This window comes from Pinus tabuliformis, chromosome 6, assembly GCF_031772625.1.
Source record: "Pinus tabuliformis cultivar Carrire ecotype Pingquan chromosome 6, CPIR1, whole genome shotgun sequence".
Lineage (NCBI taxonomy): Eukaryota > Viridiplantae > Streptophyta > Pinopsida > Pinales > Pinaceae > Pinus > Pinus tabuliformis.
In genome coordinates, this window is record NC_142292.1 from 781641036 (window position 1) to 781665328 (window position 24293).

The 24293-nt window shown below is 38.8% G+C and overlaps 1 protein-coding gene across 1 annotated transcript in view; it reads right to left on the bottom strand.

Annotated features, from left to right (window-relative positions):
* LOC149261058 (zinc finger chaperone zpr1-like) overlaps positions 1–24293 on the bottom strand; it is a 335727-nt gene that overhangs the window by 135850 nt on the left and 175584 nt on the right. The window contains exons 10-11 of the mRNA XM_089421608.1: positions 13738–14029; positions 13589–13655 (exon numbers count right to left, since the gene is read on the bottom strand). Coding sequence (XP_089277734.1) covers positions 13589–13655; positions 13738–14029 — 359 coding nt within the window. The remainder of the gene's footprint in view (positions 1–13588; positions 13656–13737; positions 14030–24293) is intronic.

A 24293-nucleotide genomic window follows, 5' to 3' on the forward strand; every position in this document is an offset into this window, starting at 1 on the left:
TCCCTTTTTCCCCCACTCCATTCCATCATTATTTCACATGACACCTACCATTTGATGGATGTACCATGGACCTGTCATTCCCTTAGAGTTGAAACCACCTAATAGGGTCCTTCATTAACCTCTCTTGTCAACGAAGGAAACAACAGTATATGTTTCAAGCCCATTTAGAAGGGCATGCTGCTATAAAGTGTCCACTTTTTCCCTTGATTAGTAAACTTATTTACTCAATTGCACTAATGAAATATTGTATTGGAAGGTGAGGAGACGCATTGGATATTATACAAGATTGTAGGTCGGTTTTCATCTTGGACTCGGCCTCCCTATTCAGGATCCAAGCCCTCCAAAGCAACGTTGCATGAAGCGGGGATGCGGAAGCATCATTTCTCAAAAATCTAGGAAGCGAAGCATTTCGGAAGCGTCTACTATATATATATATATATATATATATATATATTATTTTGCATTTATATTCAAAAAAACATCCCAAATACCAAATTACTTGTAGAAAACACGAAAACGTGCATATTTTTACATAAATCAAGATAGATATGGCATCCACGATTCCATTGTACATCAATGATTAATTATTCAAGCATCAACCATCTAGATAATAGCAATTACAAACATACATCAAATTTTTAAGCATATCATAAAACATAATACATTTAGAAGATAAGATCATCAAACATTCAAGTAACTTATCTAGCAAGTGAGCAACTGTCAACATGAGTCATGTCCAAAATTCAAATAATAATGTTTACAAAATAGGCACCACCAAGACTCAAGTACACATTGAACTAGGAAGAGTAAGACAAAAAAGTTCAAATTCACAACAAGACTACAAGTCTAACCTATGACAAAAGTAGTAAACTGTGAATATATCTACTAATCTCTCCTCCTTCCATGAGAACAAGACGTGAGCCTCCACATGGTGGCAATGAAGAAGATGGTGGCTCTGGAAGTTGTGGCAATGGAACTAATGAAGATGAAGCCCCTGCTATTGGTGATGAAGCATGGAACCTAGGAACCAAGGCACTGGATAGGGGTAGCATCTTGTTAAAATTGGCAACTACAGCCAAATTCCACTTTGGAGAGCTCATTTGATGGAGATGATGATTGCATTGAATTCATTTTTTCGAGAGGAACAAAATTGATCTAAACACATCTAATTTGAACAAGCAGAAGTGTGTTTTTGAATTTATGCCCACACGTGTGCAATTTGTTCAGGTTGGCCACATCATCATGTAGGCCCATGAGGCCCAAGACACATGTCACTTCACCATCAACAACTTGTATAAACACAAGTGACCTCTCACCTCATTTGGCATCATCATCATTCACATATTGTTCACTCTCCTCATCTGATTAGGTCGTACAGCTATTGGGCAGCGATTTTCTCTCACACGTGTAGCAAGGAGGAGGATGAATTGCAGGCCGAAATTTCATAATTTTGTTGCAGGTTTAACCAGGGTTGACCAGGGGTGCATTGACCAAGTTTGACTACGATTTTTAGGTTAGAAGTTTGATCTTGGAAGTCGAGATGTTGGGCACAAAAATCGAGAAAGCCTAGGCACTTGACCAGTGTTGACTTCAGGGTTGAACGCAACTTTGGCTACAAAAAATTATAGAAGACTTTCTCTCTCTCTTGACTGAATTTGACTAGACCTTGAAGGATTGTTTTGGGCTGACTTTGACCAACAAGGAAGGTCAAGTTTGACTAAGGTTGACCGAGCTCAAGGAGGCAAGTTTGACTATTGCGTTGGCCATCTTTGACTTTCTGGTTAGGGCTGAATTTGACTACAGTTAACTACAGATTTGACAGGGTTTTTTTTACTTTGATTTCGCAAGTCAACTTTGACTTTTTGTACTTTCTCTCTCTGCTGAACATTTGATATAATAATAAGAAGAATTGGTCAAAGGGTTTTCCCCACATTGGGGTTTTTCCCTAGCATCTGCCAAATCTGGTGTCCCCTTGTCGTGGCTTCTCTTCTGCATTTATTTTATGTTCTATCCACAGTTACTGTCAATGTGATTTATGGTTAGTGTGATTGTTATTGGAAAACTAAATTGGAAATTGTCATTGGGTTGCTAAAGGAACATTGAAGTAATTGTGCTAAGCATACAACATAACATTGTTAACTAAAATTAACATGGTATCGGAGCACACGTGAAGACAAAGCCCGCGCAAGAGAGAGAAAAGAAATCACTAAGGGAGATCTATTCAACAAGATTATTGGACTAGCCTCAATGGCTACTACATCTTACTTCTAATCTGAGGATAAGCTCAAGGACAACTTGACTATCATGCATGCAAGATGACCTTGGATTTGACTTTGGAAGAGCATGATGCCATGGACTATGTGCAGGGAAGAGTGGTGGAGCCTCCTTCAAATGCACCGACTGCTGCAAAGACGAAGTACAAGAAAGGTGAGGTCAAAGCTAAAATAATTATCATAAACTCCATTCAAAAGCATTTGGTTGCCTATATTTCTGATTTGGGAACATCTAAGGAGATGTATGATAAACTGGTTGGGATGTTCAAAGTAAACAATGCAAATCAAATCCTCTTTCTCAAGAACAAGTTGAAGGACATCAAGATGGATAAAGGAGAGTCTATCCAATCCTACTTTATGAGAATAACACAAATCAAGAATGACCTACTATCTATTGGAGAAGTTATTGCTGACAAGGAGCTCACTCTCATTGCACTTGGAGGTCTTTCAAGAGCATGGGATGTGTTTAACACCACCATTCTCAACAATGATAATATTCCTAATTTTGATAAATTATTGGCCAGATGCACTCAAGAGGAGACAAGGATGATGAAGAGAGTCAAGCGTTCAAATGGAAATGAACCTACTTCTTTCTCCGCTCATGCTAAGAGGAAAAATAATGTTGGTCCAAGGAGACAGGGTCAAGGATTCAAAGAAGGAAGAAAACGAAGATGCTACGATTGTCATAGGTTCAGCCACTATGCTAGAGATTGTCCTCACAAGAAGGATTCTCCAAGGAATGACAACAACAACAACAACAATATCAAAGGCAATGGAAATCAAAGGAACAACAAATTCAACAATAAAGGAAAGAGGAATGCTCTCGCTACTCGATATGGAAATTGTCAACCTCTCAAAAGGACGAGAAATTCTAGCTATGAGAAAAGTAATGTTGTAGAAAAACAAAAGGAGTTTTATCATATTTCCGCTCTATCTACTACCTCTCCTCTAGATACTTTGGATCATTAGTTGATTGATAGTGGAGCCTCAAGGCACTTCACTAGGTACAAAGAGGCCCTCTCAAATTTGATTGAAAAGAAGACTAATTTGGAGATCATACTTGGAGAGAATGCCACCTACCCCGTGAAAGGGATAGGTATTGTCACTCTTCGCTTGAATCAATGTCCAACCATTCATCTACAAGAAGTATTGTATGTGCTCGATTTGAAGAAGAACATGGTGTCCATTTCTGCAATGGAAGATAAAGGCTTCAAGGTAGCATTCATTGATGGAAAGGTACGTATTTGACAAAGAAGCCCTAAAGATGCATTTACACTTGGATTTAGGGTTGATGGTCTCTATCAAGTTGGAGGAAGTACTTTGGGAGCCTTGACTTGCGATAGTTCCCTTCAATTTGAATTATGGCACCGGATATTTGCCCACATTAATTACAAAGCCCTACATTCATCTCAAGTTTAATGGCACATAGTGAAGAAAGTGAAGCATGGTATATTGATTCAGGATGTTCAACTCATATGACATCTCAAGAGGAGTTGTTTACCAAAATTAATGACAATTATTCTGGTAAAGTCATATTTGGTGATGATAGTGTTTCTGAGGTGAAAGGGAAAGGCACAGTTGCAATACCAGCATTACATGGAAAGGTAAGGAAGATGGTCACAAGTATGCCCGAATTCAATATGAATCATAAAGAAGTTTGTCAGGGTTGTGCAGCTAGGAAACTTACAAGGGGACCATTCCCATCAAGTGAACGCCAAACTACCGATATTTTTCAATTGGTCCATTCTGACCTATCTGGTATGTTGCCCATAACATTATTGGGAGGATACTTATACCATGCAATTTTTGTGGATGACTTCTCTCGTAAAACATGGATCTATTTCTTGAAGAAGAAGGATGAAATGTTCAAATGGTTCCGTTCTTTCAAATCCTTGGTGGAAAATCAAACAGGGAAGAAGATCAAAATATTTAGGACCGACAATGGAACCAAATATGAATCAAATGAATTCAATGACTTTTGCAGAGAGGTTGACATTAAGAGGGAGACAATCGTTCCATACACTCCTGAGCAAAATGAAGTTGTTGAAAGGAAGACTCGAACAATCATGGAAGCCACCCGTGCCATGCTCCATGATAAAGGTTTACCGAAGTCCTTATGGGGAGAAGCTACCAACACTATCGTGTATGTTCAAAATAAGAACCCACATCAAGCATTGGATTTCAAGACACTCGAGGAAGTTTTCACTGGTAAGAACCCTGATGTTTCTCATTTTAGAATATGTGGTTGTCCCGTGTATTTTCATGTGCCTAAAGAGAAAAGAAACAAGTTGGAAGCATCTAGAAAGAAAGGTATATTTGTCGGCTACAATGAAAATTCAAAGACATATAAAATCTATGTGCCTGGTCAAAGAGATGTGGATGTAAGCCATGGTGTCATCATCGATGAAGACACTGGCCTTGCAAAAGCCAGAGATCTCCCCATTCTAAGCAAGGATAGTGATGATGCTGCAGAAAAGCAGGATGAACCTCTGACAGATGATCCTATGCCCGATGTTGAAGGTTTGTTGGATCCCATTGATCCACCTCCTAGTGATCCCTTATTGGATTGAGGGGGCTTCGACCCAGGTTCAGAGTTAGCTGAACCAGTGTTGTTAAAATCGCGATAAAATCGCGATTTTTTCAAAAAATCGCGATTTTATCACTATCCCGCTTAAATCGCGATTTTTATCCCAAAAAATCGCGGGCTTTTTTTTATAACGATTTTTTCCGAAAAAATCGCGATTTTTATTGAAAAAAGCGCCGAGGCGCGGGGCAGCGGGCTTTAAGTTATGAAAATCGATTTTTTATTAGTCATTTCTGACTTTCGCCGCGCGGAGGAGGAGGAGACGCCTTGTGGAGGAGAGCTGAAGGGTTTGGGAGCGAATCCAAGTGGTTTTAGGAGAAATCCAAGACAAGATCAACAATTTGTCCATAAAAACGGTATGTAGATTAAATTTTTTTTGTTTTCCTTGTTATAAACTTTTTTTTTCATTGTTTTTGGTTGAGAAATTTCATATGGGCACCATTTGTTTTCAATGTTCATTGTTTTTAAAGATTTTTTTGTAATTTTTCATTGATTTGGGATGGGTAACTTGGTATGACTATGGGCACCAATTTTTTATTTTTTTTTTCATTTTTTTTAAACATTGTTTATGTTTTTTGATTTGCATTGTTTTTTGGCATTTGCCATTTGGTTGGGTAACTTGGGATTTTGTAAATTTGTAACTTGTAATTTTGTAAATGCTAAATTGTAATTTGTAATCCTAAATTCCTATTTCCTAATCCTTATTTTTCCATAGGTTTGCAAATTCAAATTTCAAAAACAAACATGCCAAGGAAATTGGATCCTTTCTGGGAATATGGTGAACCTAAAGCTCCAAATGATAGACAAAACTTGAATTGCAAGTTGTGTGGAAAGGAGATATTCGGGGGGGTGTACAGGTTGAAGTTCCACCTTGCACAAATCCCTGGACGTGATGTGGGGCCCTGTATAAATACAAATCCTGAAATTATCCAAAGAGCCATGAGAGCATTGGGAGAATTAGAGCACACTAGAGAGGCCAAAGAAGAACTCAAAAGGCAACTAAAAAGGTCAGCTGAAGGAAGTGGGCCAAGTGGCACTGGTTCTACTGCAGCGTCAGTCAATCCGGTAGCTGCATCATCATTTTTTGTTCCTCGAACCACACCTGGTTCACAACCAACTATCGGTTCAATGCTAAAAAGAACTGAAAAAGAACAAGCTGATAGGTTGATGGCAAAATTTCTCCTTTGGAGTGATATTCCTTTCAGCATTGTAAGGAATAATCCATTTTTCCAACCTGCTGTTGATGCTATTGCCAGTGTTGGCCCGGGGTACAAATCCCTTCTCTTCATGATTTCAGAGGCCGGATTCTTCAAGAGGAAAAGCGTGACTGCACCCAAAGATTGGAGGATTTTAGGGCATCATGGGCACAAACAGGATGCACTGTTATGTCAGATGGTTGGACTGACCAAAAGGGGAGAACCCTTATAAACTTCTTGGTTAGTTGTCCCAAGGGGACTATGTTTATCAAATCTATTGATGCAACTCATCAAATCAAAGATGCAAGAACTTTATGTGATTTGCTGGATGTGTTTATTTTGGAGGTGGGTGCAGAAAATGTTGTCCAAGTCATAACGGACAATGCTGCAAATTATGTTGCTGCTGGTAGAATGCTTATGGACAGGCATCCTACTTTATTTTGGACACCTTGTGCTGCCCATTGTATTGATTTGATGTTAGAGGACATAGGGAAAATTCCCTTTGTCAAAGAGATTGTTGACTCATCAAAAAGCATCACAAAATTTATTTACAATCACACATCTGTGCTTAGCTTGATGAGAAAATGCACCAACAACAAAGAGTTGGTGCGCCCCGCCATTACACGGTTTGCGACGAGTTTCATATCTCTTCAATCCCTCTTGAATTCTATGTGGGATTTGAAGAGAATGTTTCTTTCAGAGGAGTGGCGTGCTTCGTCAATGAGCCGCAAACCAGAAGGAGAGGCCGTGTGCAGACTAGTTTCATACCAGGAAGACTTCTGGGCGGGAGTGCAGGAGGTGTGCGCTATTACTGAACCTTTGGTAAAGGTTCTTCGGTTGGTTGATGGTGAGAAGCCCGCAATGGGCTATTTGTATGAAGCCATGGACAGGGCCAAAGAAGCCATTCGGTCCTACTTTGATGATAAGGGAGATGATGGGTTTCAGAGACAACTCCTTCTATGGGAAGTCATTGATGAGCGATGGAACAACACACTCCATCGTCCCATTCATGCTGCTGGGCTTTTCCTGAACCCTGCATTTTCTTATGCATGTGGGTTTGATTTTGATGCTGAGATCGTGGATGGATTATTAACCTGTGTCCAGAAGATGGTGAGATCTCCAGAACAACGTATAGAGATCTCTAAACAAATTGAGACATATAAGATGTGAGGTGGCACATTTGGCTTTGAGATGGCTGTCACTGATAGGACGATTAAAATGCCAGGTATTTTTTAGTTTGTACTTTGTAACTTTGTTTCAAATTTCATTGTCTCTTCAAATTCCATTTTTTTCTTATGTTTATTTAAAATTTTATTTGTAATTTTGTTGTAGACACATGGTAGAAGATGTATGGTGGCAGAGTACCCCTTTTGCAAAAGCTTGCCGTACGCATCCTCAGCCAAACATGCAGCTCCTCGGGATGTGAGCGCAATTGGAGTGTATTTGAAAAAATACACAACAAGAAGCGCAATAGGTTAACACTTAAACATTTAAAATATTGCAAATTTCCAAATAAATTTTTGAATTCATTAAACAATATTTTTTTTATAATATTAATTATTAATTATTATTTCATGAACTTTGTACAGGTTGGAGTCCCATAGACTTAATGACATGGTCTATGTCTACTACAATCTTCGATTGTGGGTGAGGCAACTAGAGAAGACACCTGATATGTATGCCATCTCATTGGATGGGATTTACACCACTGCTGAATGGAGGGTTGAGACCGAGAGGCCTCTCATGGATCCCACTGATGATTGGTTAGTGCAGGATGAGGGGGAGGAGGAGGGGGAGGAGGAGGAGGAGGAGGAGCAGGAGCAGGAGCAGGAGGAGGAGGAGGAGGAGTTGGAGGAGCAGGAGGAGGAGGTGACACCGCCTACCCGGGCTACCACTACCACCAGTAGAGGACGTGGTCTCCGTCTACCTACAGTAGCTGCTACTTCTACTTCTTCAGCTTCTAGAGCACGTCAGACTCCACTGCCATTTCCACCAGCACAGGCACCAGCATCTTCATCTAGGGGGAAAGGGAAAGCAGTGACATTTTCTCGCAAGAGGGGCAGAGGAAATCAATAGGATTAGAGTCTTAGACTTTCATTTTATTGTATATGACATTATGACATGATGAGATACATTATCATATTTTTTGTTGATATTTTGAGGCTGAGTTGGGACTCAGGACTTACTATTCAGGACATTATTCAATGTTATGTGTGATTTTAGCGCTAGAAATGATATTAAACATCTTATATATTAGTTTTTTATCATATTTATGTGTCAATGTATTTATTTTATGTTGTAGATGGTTTAGATATTAAAAAAATTGAAAAAAAATGAATATTTTTGTGCCAAACGCTTTTTTCCCGCTTTTTTCCGCTTTTTTCCCGCTTTTGCCGATTTTTTCCGCTTTTTTCCCGGCGCCGATTTAATCCCGATCGCGCTTTTAACAACATTGAGCTGAACCCTACATTACCGGCCCTTTCTGCAACAACCTGCTTGGCACAGGCTACAGTCTCACCCGAGGCAGTATTGGGGGATGCTAGAACTAGGTTTCTACATCCAGAAGGCTATGTGATGTGGGGGTAAGGCGTTTCTTCAATTTAAGGCTTGATCTAACCTTCGCTAACCCTTATCCTTAAAATCCCCAAACTTGAAACAATTTCCAATTAAACAGAGTTACGAGCTTCGCCTAAGGGTCTAATCATGCATAAAATAACATTTAACAGTATATCCAGATCTTTGCGGTGTAATTAAGACAATAATACAAATAAATGGCATTCACTAGGCATAAATACAGAAAACACACAAGTATACAATTCGGACACGTAATTGCTTCAAATACTCCTTATTATTCCAGATCTTCAATACACATATTTTTCAGAGCATGCACACATAGCTACAAGGACCCGCGCACTCAACTGCGCACTTACCAAGGTCTCCACGCACACATCAGCAAGAGCCTTCCCCTTCGCCCAAATACAGAAGATCTCACAATTACAAACTCAAAAACATATCATCATCCATTGATTCCTTTTTTTAAGACTTGCTAAGACATCCCTTTATATATCCTTTACCCTTACAATACCATGGTCCGCAAACCATGGGCGGAGTTTAAAACAATACAAAAACTAAGGGGCTTTGACCTTCCCAAAACCCCTTGACTCCTAGTGTCCTACGCTACTTGCACTCCGCGCCTCAAAATGCAAAGACTTTACAATATCTTATCAAAATTGGACCCAGGGGACCCTGTCTCAACAAGCCCCCAACACAAAGATGTGACTCGTCCCCTAGTCACTTTGTTGGTATATCCTCGATCTGTGCTTTGAGGCCGCTAAATTCTGACTTCAAGGCTTGAAGTTCTGTTGTACTCTGCACGGCAGCGTATCGAACCTCTTCAACCAACTTTTCTGTAGTTGGCCCTGCAACTGCTAAGCTCATCGTCCTCTGCGTCTGCTAAAGGGCTTTCAATTTGCTCTGGACATTGTGCAATAATTGGCTTTCTTCGTCAGCCCATGGTTGCAAACTTGCATCCTTGCTGAAATGATAGAGGCCTTTCGATGCAGCTCATCAATCTGAGTCTATATGAATTTCCCTTCTTGGAGTCTGGTGAACCTCTGCACAGGTGCTAAGGTCCGCGTTGTCACCCTGATCTCATCAAACTACAGTTGCTTCTCACGAATGTCAGCTTCAAGTTTCTACAGATGCGGGTCCTCCTACAGCGAGGCCCACATTTCCATCGTACTCTCAAAAATTTGGTTGCAGTCGTTAATTGCAACGGCAAGAACTTCCATATCGACTTTGATAGTAGCCTCACGCTACTCTCAGACTTCTAGAGGGGTGGTAGGCTGCAACTTCATTTGAAGCTCTGAAATCTGCAGTTGCAGTTCAAACCGCACCTTTTCCACTTCGGCCTTAGATTCTTTCACTGCGACTACCAGCTTCTGTAATTTCTCAGCTGAAGTTGCCTCTGCTGGAATCTAGAGCTCTGGAAGCTCAATGCATACATGTGTTATTGTTGCTAACTACGCGCAACAACCTCTTCTTGTTCTTTTAGCATCTGCACTTGAGGGAGCTTAGACCCAGGTTCAGAGTTAGCTGCGCTAACCAACAAAACCCTACACTACCAGCCCTTTCGGCAACAACCCGCTTAACGCAGGTTGCAGTCTCACCCGAGGCAGTATTGGGGGATGCTAGAACCAGGTTTCTGCATCCAGAAGGCTATGTGATGTGGGGATAAGGCGTTTCTTCAGTTTAAGGCTTGATCTGACCTTCGCGAACCCTTATCCTTAAAATCCCCAAACTTAAAGCAATTTCCAATTAAATAGAGTTATGAGCTTGCCTAAGGGTCTAATCATGCATAAAATAACATTTAACAGTAGATCCAAATCTTCACGGTGTAATTAAGACAATAATACAGATAAATGGCATTCACTGAGCATAAATACATAAAACACATAAGTATAGAATTCGGACACAGAATTGCTTCAAATACTCCTTATTATTCCAGATCTTCAATACACATAATTTTCAAACCCTGCGCACACAGCTGCAAGGGCCCGGGCACTCAGCTGCGGACTTACCAAGGTCTCCGCGCACACAGCAGCACGAGCCTTCCCCTTCGCCCAAATACAGAAGGTCTCACAATTACAGACTCCAAAACATATCATCATACATTGATTCCTTTTTTAGACTCGCTAAGACATCCCTTTACATATCCTTTACCCTTACAATATCATGGTCTGCAAACCATGGGCAGAGCTCAAAACAATACAAAAACTAAAGGGCTCTGACCTTCCTAAAACCCCTTGCCTCCTAAGGCCCTGCGCTACTCGCACTCCGCTCCTCAAAATGCGAAGACTTTACAATATCTTATCAAAATTGGACCCAAGGGACCCCATCCCAACATCCCTCTACCTCAAGGAAAAGACCTTTGTGGCTCAAAGATATTCTCGAAGATGTTGAAAGACATATTGCTCCAAGAGGGACATTTCACGAAAGTAAGAAGCCAAACAGGTATCAAGGGTACATAGCTACTATGAGTACTAAGCCATGTACATTCGAAGAAGTCGTAGAGCACCAATTCTGGAAGGATGCGATGAATGAGGAATATGAATCTATCATGAAAAATGATGTCTGGAATGTGATGCCTAGACCGAAGGACAAGTCCATAGTCACCCCAAAATGGCTATACAAAATTTAACATGGAGTTGATGGGACTGTTAAAAAGTATAAGGCCAGGTTCATTGCTCAAGGCTTCTCTCAAAAGGGAGGAGTGAACTATGATGAGATATTTGCACTGGTTGCCCGATATACCACTATCTGATCTATTATTGCTCTTGTTGCCACTCAAGGATGGAGCCTACATCAAATGGACGTTAAATCTTCTTTCTTGCATGGTTCACTTGAGGAGGAAGTCTACTTGGAACAACCTCAGGGGTTCGAAGTGCAAGATCAAAGGACACATGTATGTAGGTTAAAGAAATCCCTCTATGGGTTGAAGCAAGCCCCTCGGGCTTGGTATGAGAGGATTGATAGCTATCTTAAGAAGCTAGGATTTAGAAGGAGTGATGTTGATCCTAACCTAGTTGGCAAGAGTGGGAATTATAATGGCTTCTATCATGTTTGTGATCACTCAGAGACTATGAAGCACATACTTTGGGAGACTCAATTAGCGAAATTTTGTTGGACATATTTTGAGGATCAATTTTCATTTATGCTTTAGCCCAGGGTTCATCAGAGCCCTACATTATATGGAGATTGTTGTTTTCTCATTTATATTAGCTTCTCTAGAACATAAAAGTGCTCGCAAATTACAGCATTGCTCATTTGATGGAAGATTAGGGTAAGTTTGTTTTTGAACATGAGGTTAGCTCATTGTCTACTTTTTGTTTTATGCGATGGGATGAGATATACCATCTATACCTAGCTAAGGGTATTCTATTGATCAAGGAAGCCCAATCTCTAGATTTTGTATCTTATTCTCAGTTTATCATAGTATTAGTAGATTATAGAGAAGGTTATGATGCCATTGTATATACCCTTCCACTTTGTTATTTGTTATTTGTTATTTGTAAATATGTTCCTATAAATAAAAAAATGGACTTTCAAAAAAGAGTTAAGTAATTTAATATGCAAAAGTGAATTGAGCATGCCATGTGCTGAAAACAAACAATTCTTGATTATTTTATGAAGCAAAGTCTAAAATAGGGATCTTTAAAGTATCATAGATCCTGTTGAGAATATGAATGCTTGTCTCTCTTGTTGTTGCATATTCTATCTTTATATTTCCTCACATGTAGCAACTCCAATTTATAGATTTTTCTAAATTGTATCAACTACAAATGACAAATACCTATATCACCTGTAGTGAATAGACAAATCTGCAAGACTCTCTTTGACAACTTCACGCAAACCATAGAAACGTGCAAGATGTAGGCCTATGCAAACCATGACGATTCGGAATGAAAATAGTACACCCAAGTCCACATTATAATTATGTGACAACCAGTACCACCATCAAACCAAGAACAAAGTAGTCTAGAGAGGCCACGCATCCTCGGAGAATTACAAAGATTAGATCCAGACAGCGCTAGAGTAGAGCACGCCTTTCTTATTAGACTCCCCAAAATCCAAAGGAGTAACTAGAGATACATTCAGAGTTTCCTTCTTCCGACCTCGTATCTTACGATTTTCCCTGGCTTGTATACCCTCCCCCTCTAGGAACATGCAGCCAAGCTCCTCAATGGTTTCAGAAGACTTCAACTGTGAGCTAGTGCCCAGCTCAGCCCCCTCGATCCCGACCATCAGACTCAGGAGACTTTGAAACCATCAGCCCCATCAGCCAATCTCCCTCTCTCACCATCTATTCTGGCAGGCTCTTGAGTTGGGTTTCTGCCTCTCCAGTCTTGGACAAACTCACTTAGTGTTTTCTATCATTGTTCCTTTGTCACATACATTCTGATGGTATACTTATGTAGGGTTCTTTATTTTCTTGTATTTTTTTCGGCTTTCTCTAGGAGTTATAGTGGCATTCCCACAAATGATTCATACTGGTTGTACTCTAGAGTCCAATTGACCTATTTTTGTGGTCATCCATTGGACATTAATAAAATTTTCTTATCTTATCTGAAGATTCAAGATTACAGCAGAGCAAATATCAATAATCTCCATAAGGTACCCATACAGTTGAGTCTAGTCACATGATAATTGTATTTTACCTGTATAATTCAGCCTTTTTACTCTCACATATTATGCATTGCTCTCTCTTGTCAGCATAGATGACAGATAATTTAAAGTGAATTAGCATATACTGACTTTTTGTTTGCCTATCCAAATGTCCTATATCTCCAACCTGAGCACTAAAGTGACAACAGTGTGATGCGGATCCTACATCTTTACAATTATGCCAGCATAACAAGTATCTAATGACTCTTCAAAACTAAAAGAGTAAGAATATTTTATAGCCACATTTATTCTCCACCTTTCAATCTCTGATAATACAAAAAAAAATATATCCTGTCATTACAAAAGGATACTTGTGGCATACATCCGAGTTTCACACCTTGCTGCACATGCTCCACAAACTGCTGGAAAAGTCATCACCTGTTAACAGGCAGCACATGTCATCTCAAACAATTTCTAGCAAATATGAAAAAAACTGATATGGTGAGCCCATTATCCATACCTCCTCTGGTGCTGAATACTTGAAGAATGCTGCAGCAACTTCATCACTATTACCCTGAGCAATAGCTCGATGTGCTGCTGCTGCCCCAACAGACCCATGTGGCTCCTTTCTTGTTCCAGCAGGCCTGTACCTGGTCCCTTCTTTGCCGGGAGAAGAAGTTTGATCAGTAGCTTGTTCAGTACTAACTTGCTCATTGGAAGCTGAATCAGCTAGAAATCCCAATGCTGCTTGTTGCTCAGCTGTACGGTCATAGAACTCTGCAGAAAGTAATGGATCTGGATCTGGAGCAAATCTACATACCAAATGTGAATTGAAATTAGAAATGTTTTTCTACACTTTTACATGCAGGCTCATACAATGACAATTTTCGTCGCATGGTACATGCGAAATAAATGGATGAACCCCAAGCAGCATATGCTAGTATTATGACTCCAATCCTGAACTCCAGTAAAATTCAGATTCTAAAGGCTAGGAAAACAATTCAGTGGCCATTAAGAGGTGAAAATACATTAAATTAAGGACCAAGTAAAATGACATTGACTTCAAGTAAACCCAAAAACCACATTGATGAAAAAGTGAAAACTGAACTTTTTGACAGTGGCAAGAAATGAAAAGTCACTTATGGGTTGATCAGAACTTAAACAATTTAAGAAGAGTAATGGCCATTTCTCTCTGTTAAGAATTATATTTACCTTTTTATCTTTTATAAAATGCTTCTTGTATTAAAATAATAATATTTACAAAGAACAGAAACATAGAAGAATATATACAAGTAGTAGAGGAGAAAAAGAAATCAAAGATTTCTTCCTCAGTGCTACTAAAGCTAAGGTATAAATTAGAATTATCTTTTCTTAGTATACAGAGACCTTCTCTTCTCTCATTTGAGACATTCTTTCTATCGAAGGATGTATTCTAGTCCAGTTTCAGTTTAGCTCCGACTTTGTCCCAATAGGAAAAGACCTCAAACATCTAATTAGATTCTGCACAAGGAAGAAACTACAAATATCCACATAGACCACAAACAAATTCTGGTGTTATCTTCTTCTCTTGTATATTGTTTTGATGAATTTGAGATCATAGTTATATCACTTTTCCCTAGATGATGAAAGTACAAGTTATATCTAGGATGATGAGCACGTTCTTGAAGAAGCTTTTCCTTGGCACATGGGAGTGGTTTAGACCTTCCTCAACTTGAGGGAGGTTGTTAGCATCTATCTTGGAGATTATTACACCATGGAGGACTCACCACACAACCATTGGCACTATTTTTAGAGCATTGTTCACCTTCTAGAGCTCACACATGTCACGTGTGTGGCCTAGAAGACCATCCTTGCTAGTTGTTTGCTCTTTCTCAGGGTTGATCTTTCCTTCCAGAGAAATGTTGGACCCCCTTTCACCCATATCTAGTCCTATTTTTAGGGGAACATCCTTTCTCTCCGTAGATGCTTGTACATGTGGCATAACTACCTCATTTATTTATGTATTTTTTACCTTGTCCCCATTGTTAGTCGGAGGGTAAAAGTCTTTTATGATAATATTTTACTAAGAGGGTTGTTAAAACTTAAACCTACTCTCTGTATAAGAGGCTCCCCCTCATGGCATTTATTCTTGTTGATTGAAATATTTGAGAACACTCTTATTGAATATATAGCATTAAGGCAAATTGATGTTGCTTCAAGGTCGTCTCTCTTGACTATCATTTGTGCTATCAAGTTAGATGGGGATGTCAAGTTTCCTACATAGGTAAGAGTAGCAATAATGATCCATATGACAAGTAAACTCTACCACTTGGAAGGGGCCTTGCATATGAGGTAAGACCTATTTTCTCCTTTATTGATTTACAAGTTATTAATTAGTACCCTTGCATTATGTATCTCCTAGGAATTCTAGCAAGTTATTCGTTTTAATTGCTAGGTTTTAGATACTTTTGCTAATTGAAGGTGGATCCATTTGGATCCCTCCATTCTCTAATCCTTTAAGAAATAGGCCATTTAGAAGAAGCTTTAGAAGAAGCTTTCCTCTTAACACCATTAGCCCTAGCAATTAGAACTAGTCTCCCCCATCAACCACCAAATATTATAAAATCCAAAATTCATTTTCTTTTACTTGTTTTACTTTAACTTTAAAGCTAGTTTACTGAAAATATTTAATTTAGACTTCATTATTTCAAGCCTAGTATTTTCTAACATTCACATATTTATTTCCTAGACTTGTTCATTTCAATTAAGGTTTATATTAAAGTTCTTATATTGAAATCTTTATTGTCCCGTCGAGGGAGACTATCTCCAAGCCACCCTCTAACGGTTGCATTGATGCTGCTTGGATGGGCTCTCATGCTCATATATACTAGTTCAAACTTGATCTTCCAGTTCTTCCAACCTTGAACCATCCATAAGTCCTTTCATATTACTCTACCATGGTATATCAACTCTTATGTTTACACTTCAAATGATGTGTCCACTTGCAGACGATAATTCATGCTTCATCTTTATTTCAATTGATGTGCTATGGTTTTATGTGATGGTTTCTTACCCAAAAGTGGTGAGATGGTTTCCAACCTTGTCATGAATAAACATTGTTCTAGGAATGAAATAAGTGTTTTAACTTTTTGTAGAGGATTGCTGTAATTTTATCGTCTATTATTGATATTTTCCATGCTTTAATGTTTGAAGTAAGGTTTCACATGTTCCATGACTAAATGTTCCATCATTGCTGAAATTTTGCTTCATAATTGCATGTGCAATTGTTCTCTTCAAAGCCTATAAGGAAACCCTATATGTGCAGACCTTATAATTAATTTCTCCCACCACAAGAACAATAGCTTTTAGAAGTGGATTCCCAGAGCATCCCCCCTTATTGCTTCAATATCCTTCCTTTGAAATTTGTGAAAACAAGCCTCCATCAACCCTTGTAGCATAAGGCGTTGATCCAAAAGTTTGTTAATCACCTTGAAACTAAATAAAAACCCTTTTTTCTCCCGCCTGGACACCTAGGGAAGCTCCTAGGGTTTTACGGTTGTTTTGTGCTTGAACTTGTTGTTTTATTGCATGTGGGTGGTTCATTCTTTAGGGTTAGTCTCTATAAATCATATACAAGTAAAATCTAGCAAAGTGGATAGCCTTAGACATCCTATAAGGGATAACATCACCCTTTATTGCTGTTGTTTATGCACATTTAACAGCCTTAAAACAATTTACCCTAGCCTCTACTTGAAGTCCTTGTTCCATTCTTGTTGAAGATCATTTTGAGAGTTTTTCTTATGCTGCTATATGACATTGTATGCCCTGTTGTTGAAGATCATCCAAACCCTAACTTATAGAATCCCATTTAGTGGTTTAACATTAGAATGCTAGAACCTTAGCATTGAAAACCTAGGTTATCTTTGGCCCTACCAAGCTCTTTATCCACTTTAAATCTTCAAAAACTTATCTCCTTGAGCCCTTATATGCGATTTGGGGAAGCCTCCCTTGTGGTTTAAATCCCGCTAAAGAGCAAGAGGAAGGTTATTGAGGTGAAGACAATAGCAACCCATCCTCATTGTTGCCTAAGGTTTGGCCCCTTTCCTAGTAAGGTTTTGCACTGAGCCTAATAGATTTTGCAGCAACAAGCACCTCCTCTATATAAAGAAGTGCACTTCCTCTCATTTTCTCATGGCTGGACTAGGGGAGAAATCCCCTTTAGCTAGTCTGAATTCCAAAATTTTCTCTTGTATCTTATTTTCTACTATGGATGGATGAGTTAAGTGACTTCTTGAGGAGTTTCTGATGGTGTGGATAGTTCTCTCTTCTTGATGGATAGTTGTAGATCTTGATAAGAAAAATCCTTATCAATCAAGATAGACTTCTTTTCATTGATGATTATTGGTGAATTTTGATGGATGCATGATAAATAGAGTAAACTATTTTTCCTTATCTTGTCAAGTTGATGGATAATGGTTATTAAATATTCACTGTAGTTTTGCTAGTATATTTATCTCATCACCTTCCTTGCGCAAGATTTTCATCCAGTTCTTTTGAGGTGATCTAAGTGAAGCTCCATCCCTTGTTTATTCTTGGAAATTGTCAACACCTGCCTCAAGCCTCTAGGGCACACGAGTTAATCTACCCTAGTCCTTGAAGCTAAATCTACTCCAAGCCTCTTTGAACCTCTCAACAAGCTCTTTCAACATGCCCTAAGCTAAACTCTTTCAAGATGACCTAACTAAGCTTACTCCTTTATCCCATCTTACAGGATTGAAGGATGCCTAGGTCAAACCATTAGGAAAAACATTTTAGTCTACTCTAGTCTTTCAACCTAAATCTGACCCATTTTTATCCAATTGTGTGGCTTTGTAACCCCATATGCTCCCAAAAATATATTTGCAGACTAAGTTACTTAACTTCTATCCTCCATCACCCTTTTTCCTTGTAAATCATTTAAATTGTTTTGTTGGAGTTTTATTCTCCTACTAATTCCTAGGTTGTGTGTGTTTGGGGAACTTTCCCTTTGACCTCAAACCGAGGAATTACCCAAAACAATCTTAGCAATCCTATTCACCTTAAATCCTAAAGGTGCAATTCTTTAATTGGTAGTATTTGAAGTAGATGCCTTAGGGGGCTCTTGACTTGGTTTGACTGTGGCATTAGTGTTGAGAAATCTAGGGCATAAGGAGTTAAAAGGTTTCTCTGCTTGATAATTGATTGTGATATACATTTACTTCTTAGCCTATAGTCTTCTCTTCATTAGATTATTATTATGTTCTTTTCATCAAGACAATTACCAATATGCACAATAAAAGACAAGTGACACAATACGTAGGCTTGTCAGCCAGGGTCAAAACCTCTCACCTCTTAAGAGGAAAACCCGATCAAAATTCTTCTTCTATATCTTCAATTGATGAGTACCAAAACCACGACAAAGATCCTTGACTCTAGTATCCTCCCAAGAACCTTGTCACTCACCTTGATGCTCTGCTTCTTCCCTCTCTCGATTTCTTCTTGATCTCGAACTACTCTCCTCGACTCCTTCTAGAGAAACTCAGTCTCTATCCTTCACAAAGGCTTCTCCTCGACTTCCTATAGAGAAACTCAGTCTCTATGATCTTACTAGCTTCCTCTAGAGAATCTTGGTATCTAGATCCCTATCTTGGTTACCCAAAACAAGTACCCCAGAAGAATCCTTTCTTTGTTGCCCCAGCAGAATCCTTCCTTCGTTATCCCAGAAGAAACTTTACTTCGCTGAACTACAAGAATCTCTCCTTCGCTGACCTAGAAGAATCCTCCTTTGATTGCCCGGAAGAAACCCTCCTTATCACTTCTTCACACTTCTATTTAGTAGCCTTCTTCTTCGCACTTCTTCACCGAATGCTTGACGAGTTGCTTGCCTCTAAGTGAGGCCGAGTGTGGCTATATATACACTTCGTTAGGCCGACATGATCACAAGAGTTAGACCAAATTCTTCTGGCATATTCTTCCATCTTTGTAGGTCAACTTGAAGAGGATAAGTGACAAGGTCATGGAGGATACTTTACATAGACAAGATTGACCTTTTATAAAGTGTAACATGACTTCACTACATGACAATGACTCTATCATTTTATGACTAGATGACAAATAATTCCTAAAGACTCTCAATGGGAGTCTTGAGTCAAAAACAAAATCTCTTGCTCATGAAACCCATGAAGCAAGTCAATAAAATAATTTTATTTTTCTTCTTTACATCTCATTACATAAAATCATAATTACATGTCATTATGAAGATAGAACCTAGTTACACTTTTCAACACTCCCTCTTAACTAGGGAGGTATTCATAATGGTACTTGGACATTCTCAATCTGAAGAATTTCTCATAAGAAGAATTTGGATTGGTAACTCATTTGTATAGCATCATATCAACCAACATTGCTACATAGTAAGGCCTTGACTAATAGCCCCATCTCTCCACAAGATCTGAGCTCAATGTTGGCGAGACCAATGATTTATAGGCACTCTCATCGTTGTCTCTCTCGGAACATCGCCTACTCGAGTACTCATGGCAAGTTCCATGAGGACTATTCTTATATTAGACTCCCCAACCCTCAAAGAATATCGGTCCTCCACAAATACTCTTCTATTGGATGTCCTATCTCATCCTCAAAGAGTATCGAATGCCAAATGATTACCCAATCCTCCATTCTGTCTTCTCAGGTGAAGACCAAAATGACGCATCTATCTCTCCCTCTCAAATAGGGAGGACATATTCCAATAAAGGAATGTACTCATTCCTACAAAAGGAATGTACCTAAGCTCCCTCTTGGCTTAGGAATTTCCAAGTTTCTTCCTAAGAAACTTTCCAGGCTCCCTCTTAATTAGGGACCTATAGCAACTTCTTAGGTGTAGATGATGGGATAACCAGCTACTTGAAGAACTCCTCTTTTCTTCAATGTCAAAAATTTCTTGTCCTGGATTCTTCATCTTTTGGGGACTTCTACATAGGGCACAAACCATCCATCACTTTCATCCATGAGTTAGACATGTCCTCATTTCATCAAAAAGTGATTCACCAATTTTCCATCTGGCTTTGCTTCATCTCATGTTGCTTTCTTTACGTCATATTTTCCGAAAGGATCTTACATCCTTCTATATGGTCCTCTTGGAAGTCGTCCACAGATTTTCCCTTTGGCAGTCCTACATAAGCCCATCCAGATATTAGTTCAAAAATAAGAAATGAACACTTACATAAAAAAATTTAATTACCTTTGTCATGGTCTTTCACCATGACATCTCCCAGTAGGTATCAGCGTCCTGCATGTAGATTGACACATCTCCTAAAGATATTCATTGTCAAGGATCTCCATATTTTTTCGACTCATGTCAGAGTCTTCATATCTTTCTAGGAGATATTCTAGTCAACTCTTCTTGGTCGGATGTTGAATGCCTTCTACCTTTGTTGCATATTTTACGATCTCTTCCTTTCTTTTCACACTTCATTCCCAAGAGCTTCAAATTAGAGTTCCTCAATTGTAGTTAGCTTCCTCATGATTCATGTGAGAACATATTATGTTGATTTCATCTAGTGTGGACTTATGCCTTTCTGCAATCTTTCGAAGCAGGAGATCCCTTCTTCTTTTGATCATGTTTTCCAAAAAGGAAATAGTGATTCATATTATTTGCAACCATATGACATGACTTTCATAATATCCTATGTAAGCATACATACCTCATCTTTCCTCTCAGTCATCCGGACTTCCTGCAGCAGCTTCATTTGAACGAAAGAACTTTATCCTTTAGACTTGCTTTCCTGTTATGTCATCATACCATCATCCCTTGAATCCCACGAGTTGGAATTCCTGATGAAAATCTTGCTTTCCTTTTAGATCGATGAATCCTTTAATGAGGATTCCATCAGAGAAATTTGAGGATCTTTCATATCCTTACCCGGAAGATGTTTCCTTATTGACTATTGTATGATGATCCTAGTCGATGATGACCTCTACTTATTTCTATAAGTATCACTTGAGGTTTTAATGAGGTTTCCAAGAGCTCCCATTCTTTGTAATTAATAGAATTTATTCCAAACATCCTTTCTGCTTCCCATGTCACAAGCTCTTACTTCTAATGCTTCTATCACGATGTTATTTTCTAATTTGATGCATCCTATCTTATTTGCATTGCTTCCTATCTATAAATTACAAATGAAAACTACCTTTTAGTGAAGAAGATCATCTCAGTCATAGTAGAGATCTTTTACTTCTTCCTTCTTAAGCTTTTTTGTCTCAAGTTCTTTCACTTCCTCAGTAATATGGGCTCTTGTCCTTCTTACATTTAGGACAATCTCTTCTATACTACCCAAGTTCCTGACATCCATAGCATCTTATCTTAGCCATGTTCTTTCTTTTCTTTGGAGGACCAAACTTTCCAAATTTCCCTTTTATTCTTGTCACTAATTGATCCCTTCTATTTGATCTTTTGTCGCTTTCTCTCTTCAACCTGTCTTCTTCTGCCTTGCAGAGAGACCATAATTTGATGAATGGGATAGCTTCCTCTTCCTTAGTAGATATGAGGTTACCTTGTTCATCAGTCAATGCATTTAGAATAACGGAGATCATTTCTTTATCAGATACCATCTCTCCTAGATCCTACAATTGACCTTTTATTTGAGATGCTTTTGAAAGGCATGACGATATCCCTTCATCCTTTGACACCTTTAATTTATATAGATCAGATCTAAGTGATATGGTCTTTTCTATCGTGCTTTCAGAGAAAAATTCTATTAGTTTATATATATTTCTTTAGATGTCTCCAGCTTGGCTACATAGAGAATGAGAGGACCTTTAATAGACTCCTTAAGAATCTTTTTGAGCCTTTAGATCCTTTCCATGTATTCAGATAATGCTTGTTCTTCGGATGGCTTGGAGACCTTTCCATGGACATGATCAATGACTTCATTTACTTCAAGGACTGTGTTTATCCTTCTTCCCCATGCAAGGGTGTTTGATATCCCAACCAACTTATGGTTCTCCTTGAAACATGAAGTCATTTTTACTAGATTAGATTATAAGAAAAAAAAGGTACTTACTTGAGAAGATAGAATCTTCAACGAACTTCTTGCTTTAGATGATCCCTTTTAAGAAGGTTCTTACTTTGGTGAGGGAAGACTGCCTTCTTTAGGATGATCTTTTTCCAAAAGAGATCCTTGCTTTAATAAAGAGAGGATTGCCTTTCGATCTACCCTTCCTTAGATTTGAAGAGCTTCCACTCCTTTGGTGATGTATGAGTAATGCTCAGAAGTGCTTCTAGGGTTTCGGTCTTTCTTCTTGCTTCCTTCTTGAAGATAACTTCAAAACTCTTGCTAGAGTATCTTTCTTCAATCTATGGTTTTGGTAGATCTTCATTTCTTGCTTGATGTTCTTTGACCTTATGTGATCCTTCTTTGAAGCTTGATTCTCGTGTGTCTACTTGCTTTGAATGTCCCTTCTTGACTTCAGCACCTAAGCTCTGATTCCATGTTGAGAAATCTAGGGCATAAGAAGTTAAAAGATTTCTCTGCTTGATAATTGCTTGTGATATACTTTTACTTCTTAGCTTATAGTTTTCTCTTCGTTAGATTATTATTATGTTATTTTCATCAAGACAATTACCAATATGCACGATAAAAGACAAGTGACACAGTATGTAGGCCTATTAGCTAGGGCCAAAACGTCTCAACTCTTGAGAGGAAAACCCGATCAAAATTCTTCTTCTAGATCTTCAATTGATGAGTACCAAGACCATGACAAAGACCCTTGACTCTAGTACCCTCCCAAGAACCTTGTCACTAACTTTGATGCTCTACCTCTTCCTCTCTCGACTTTATTCTTGATCTTGAACTGCTCTCCTCGACTCCTAGAGAAACTCGATCTCTATCCTTCACACTGGCTTTTCCTCAACTTCCTATAGAGAAACTCAATCTCTATGATCTCACTGGCTTCCTCTAGAGAATCTCGATCTCTAGATCTCTATCTTGGTTACCCAGAACAAGTACCCTAGAACAATCCTTTCTTCACTGCCCCAAAAGAATCCTTCCTTCGCTATCCCAGAAGAAACTTTACTTCGCTGACCCAGAAGAATCTCTCCTTCATTGACCCAAAAGAATCCTCCTTCGCTTGCCCAGAAGAATCTCTCCTTATCACTTCTTCACACTTCTATTTAGTAGCCTTCTTCTTCGCACTTCTTCACCGAATGCTTGACAAGTTGCTTGCCTCTAAGTGAGGTCGAGTGTGGCTATATATACACTTCATTACATGTCCTTTAGGCCGACATGATCACAAGAGTTAGGCCGACTTCTTCTAGCATGTTCTTCCATCGTTGTAGGCTAACTTGAAGAGGATAAGTGACAAGGTCATGGAGGATACTTTACATAGACAAGATTGACCTTTTACAAAGTATAACATGACTTCATTACATGACAATGACTCTTATCATTTTATGACTAGATGACAAATAATTCCTAAAGACTCAGTGGGAGTCTTGACTCAAAACAAAATCTCTTGCTCAAGAAACCCATGAAGCAAGTCAATATAATAATTTTATTTTTCTTCTTTACATCTCATTACATAAAATCATAATTATATGTCATTACGAAGACCCAACCAAGTTACACTTTTCAACAATTAGATCCACTAAGGAGAGCCCCACCTAAGTTGGAGGAGAGCTACCCAACAATGAGAAGAGAGTCGATGAGGTGGTAGTTGGCCCCATCTTGAGTACATGTATCTTGCACTTGAGTTTTTGGACTTTATCTTGAGGAATGTGTGATTTTGCTATAACGGGTTAAAAATGGGTGCCAAGTAGGATCACCTCCAAAACTATAAATGCATGTTCATTTTTCTAGAAGATAATACCTAGCTTTTGGGAGGTTTGATCCTCACCTAAGTACAAAAAAAGAAACCAAACACGTAACATGTGCATCAATATCTGTATCAAAAAACAAAAACAATCCCCCAACTTGTTTAGAATAAAATAGGACAAATGAACATGGTAGAGAATCTCGAGAAAAGAACTGAAGACTACTACAATAAAGTGCAAAAGGATGGCACGCAAGTAAAATAAAAGACACA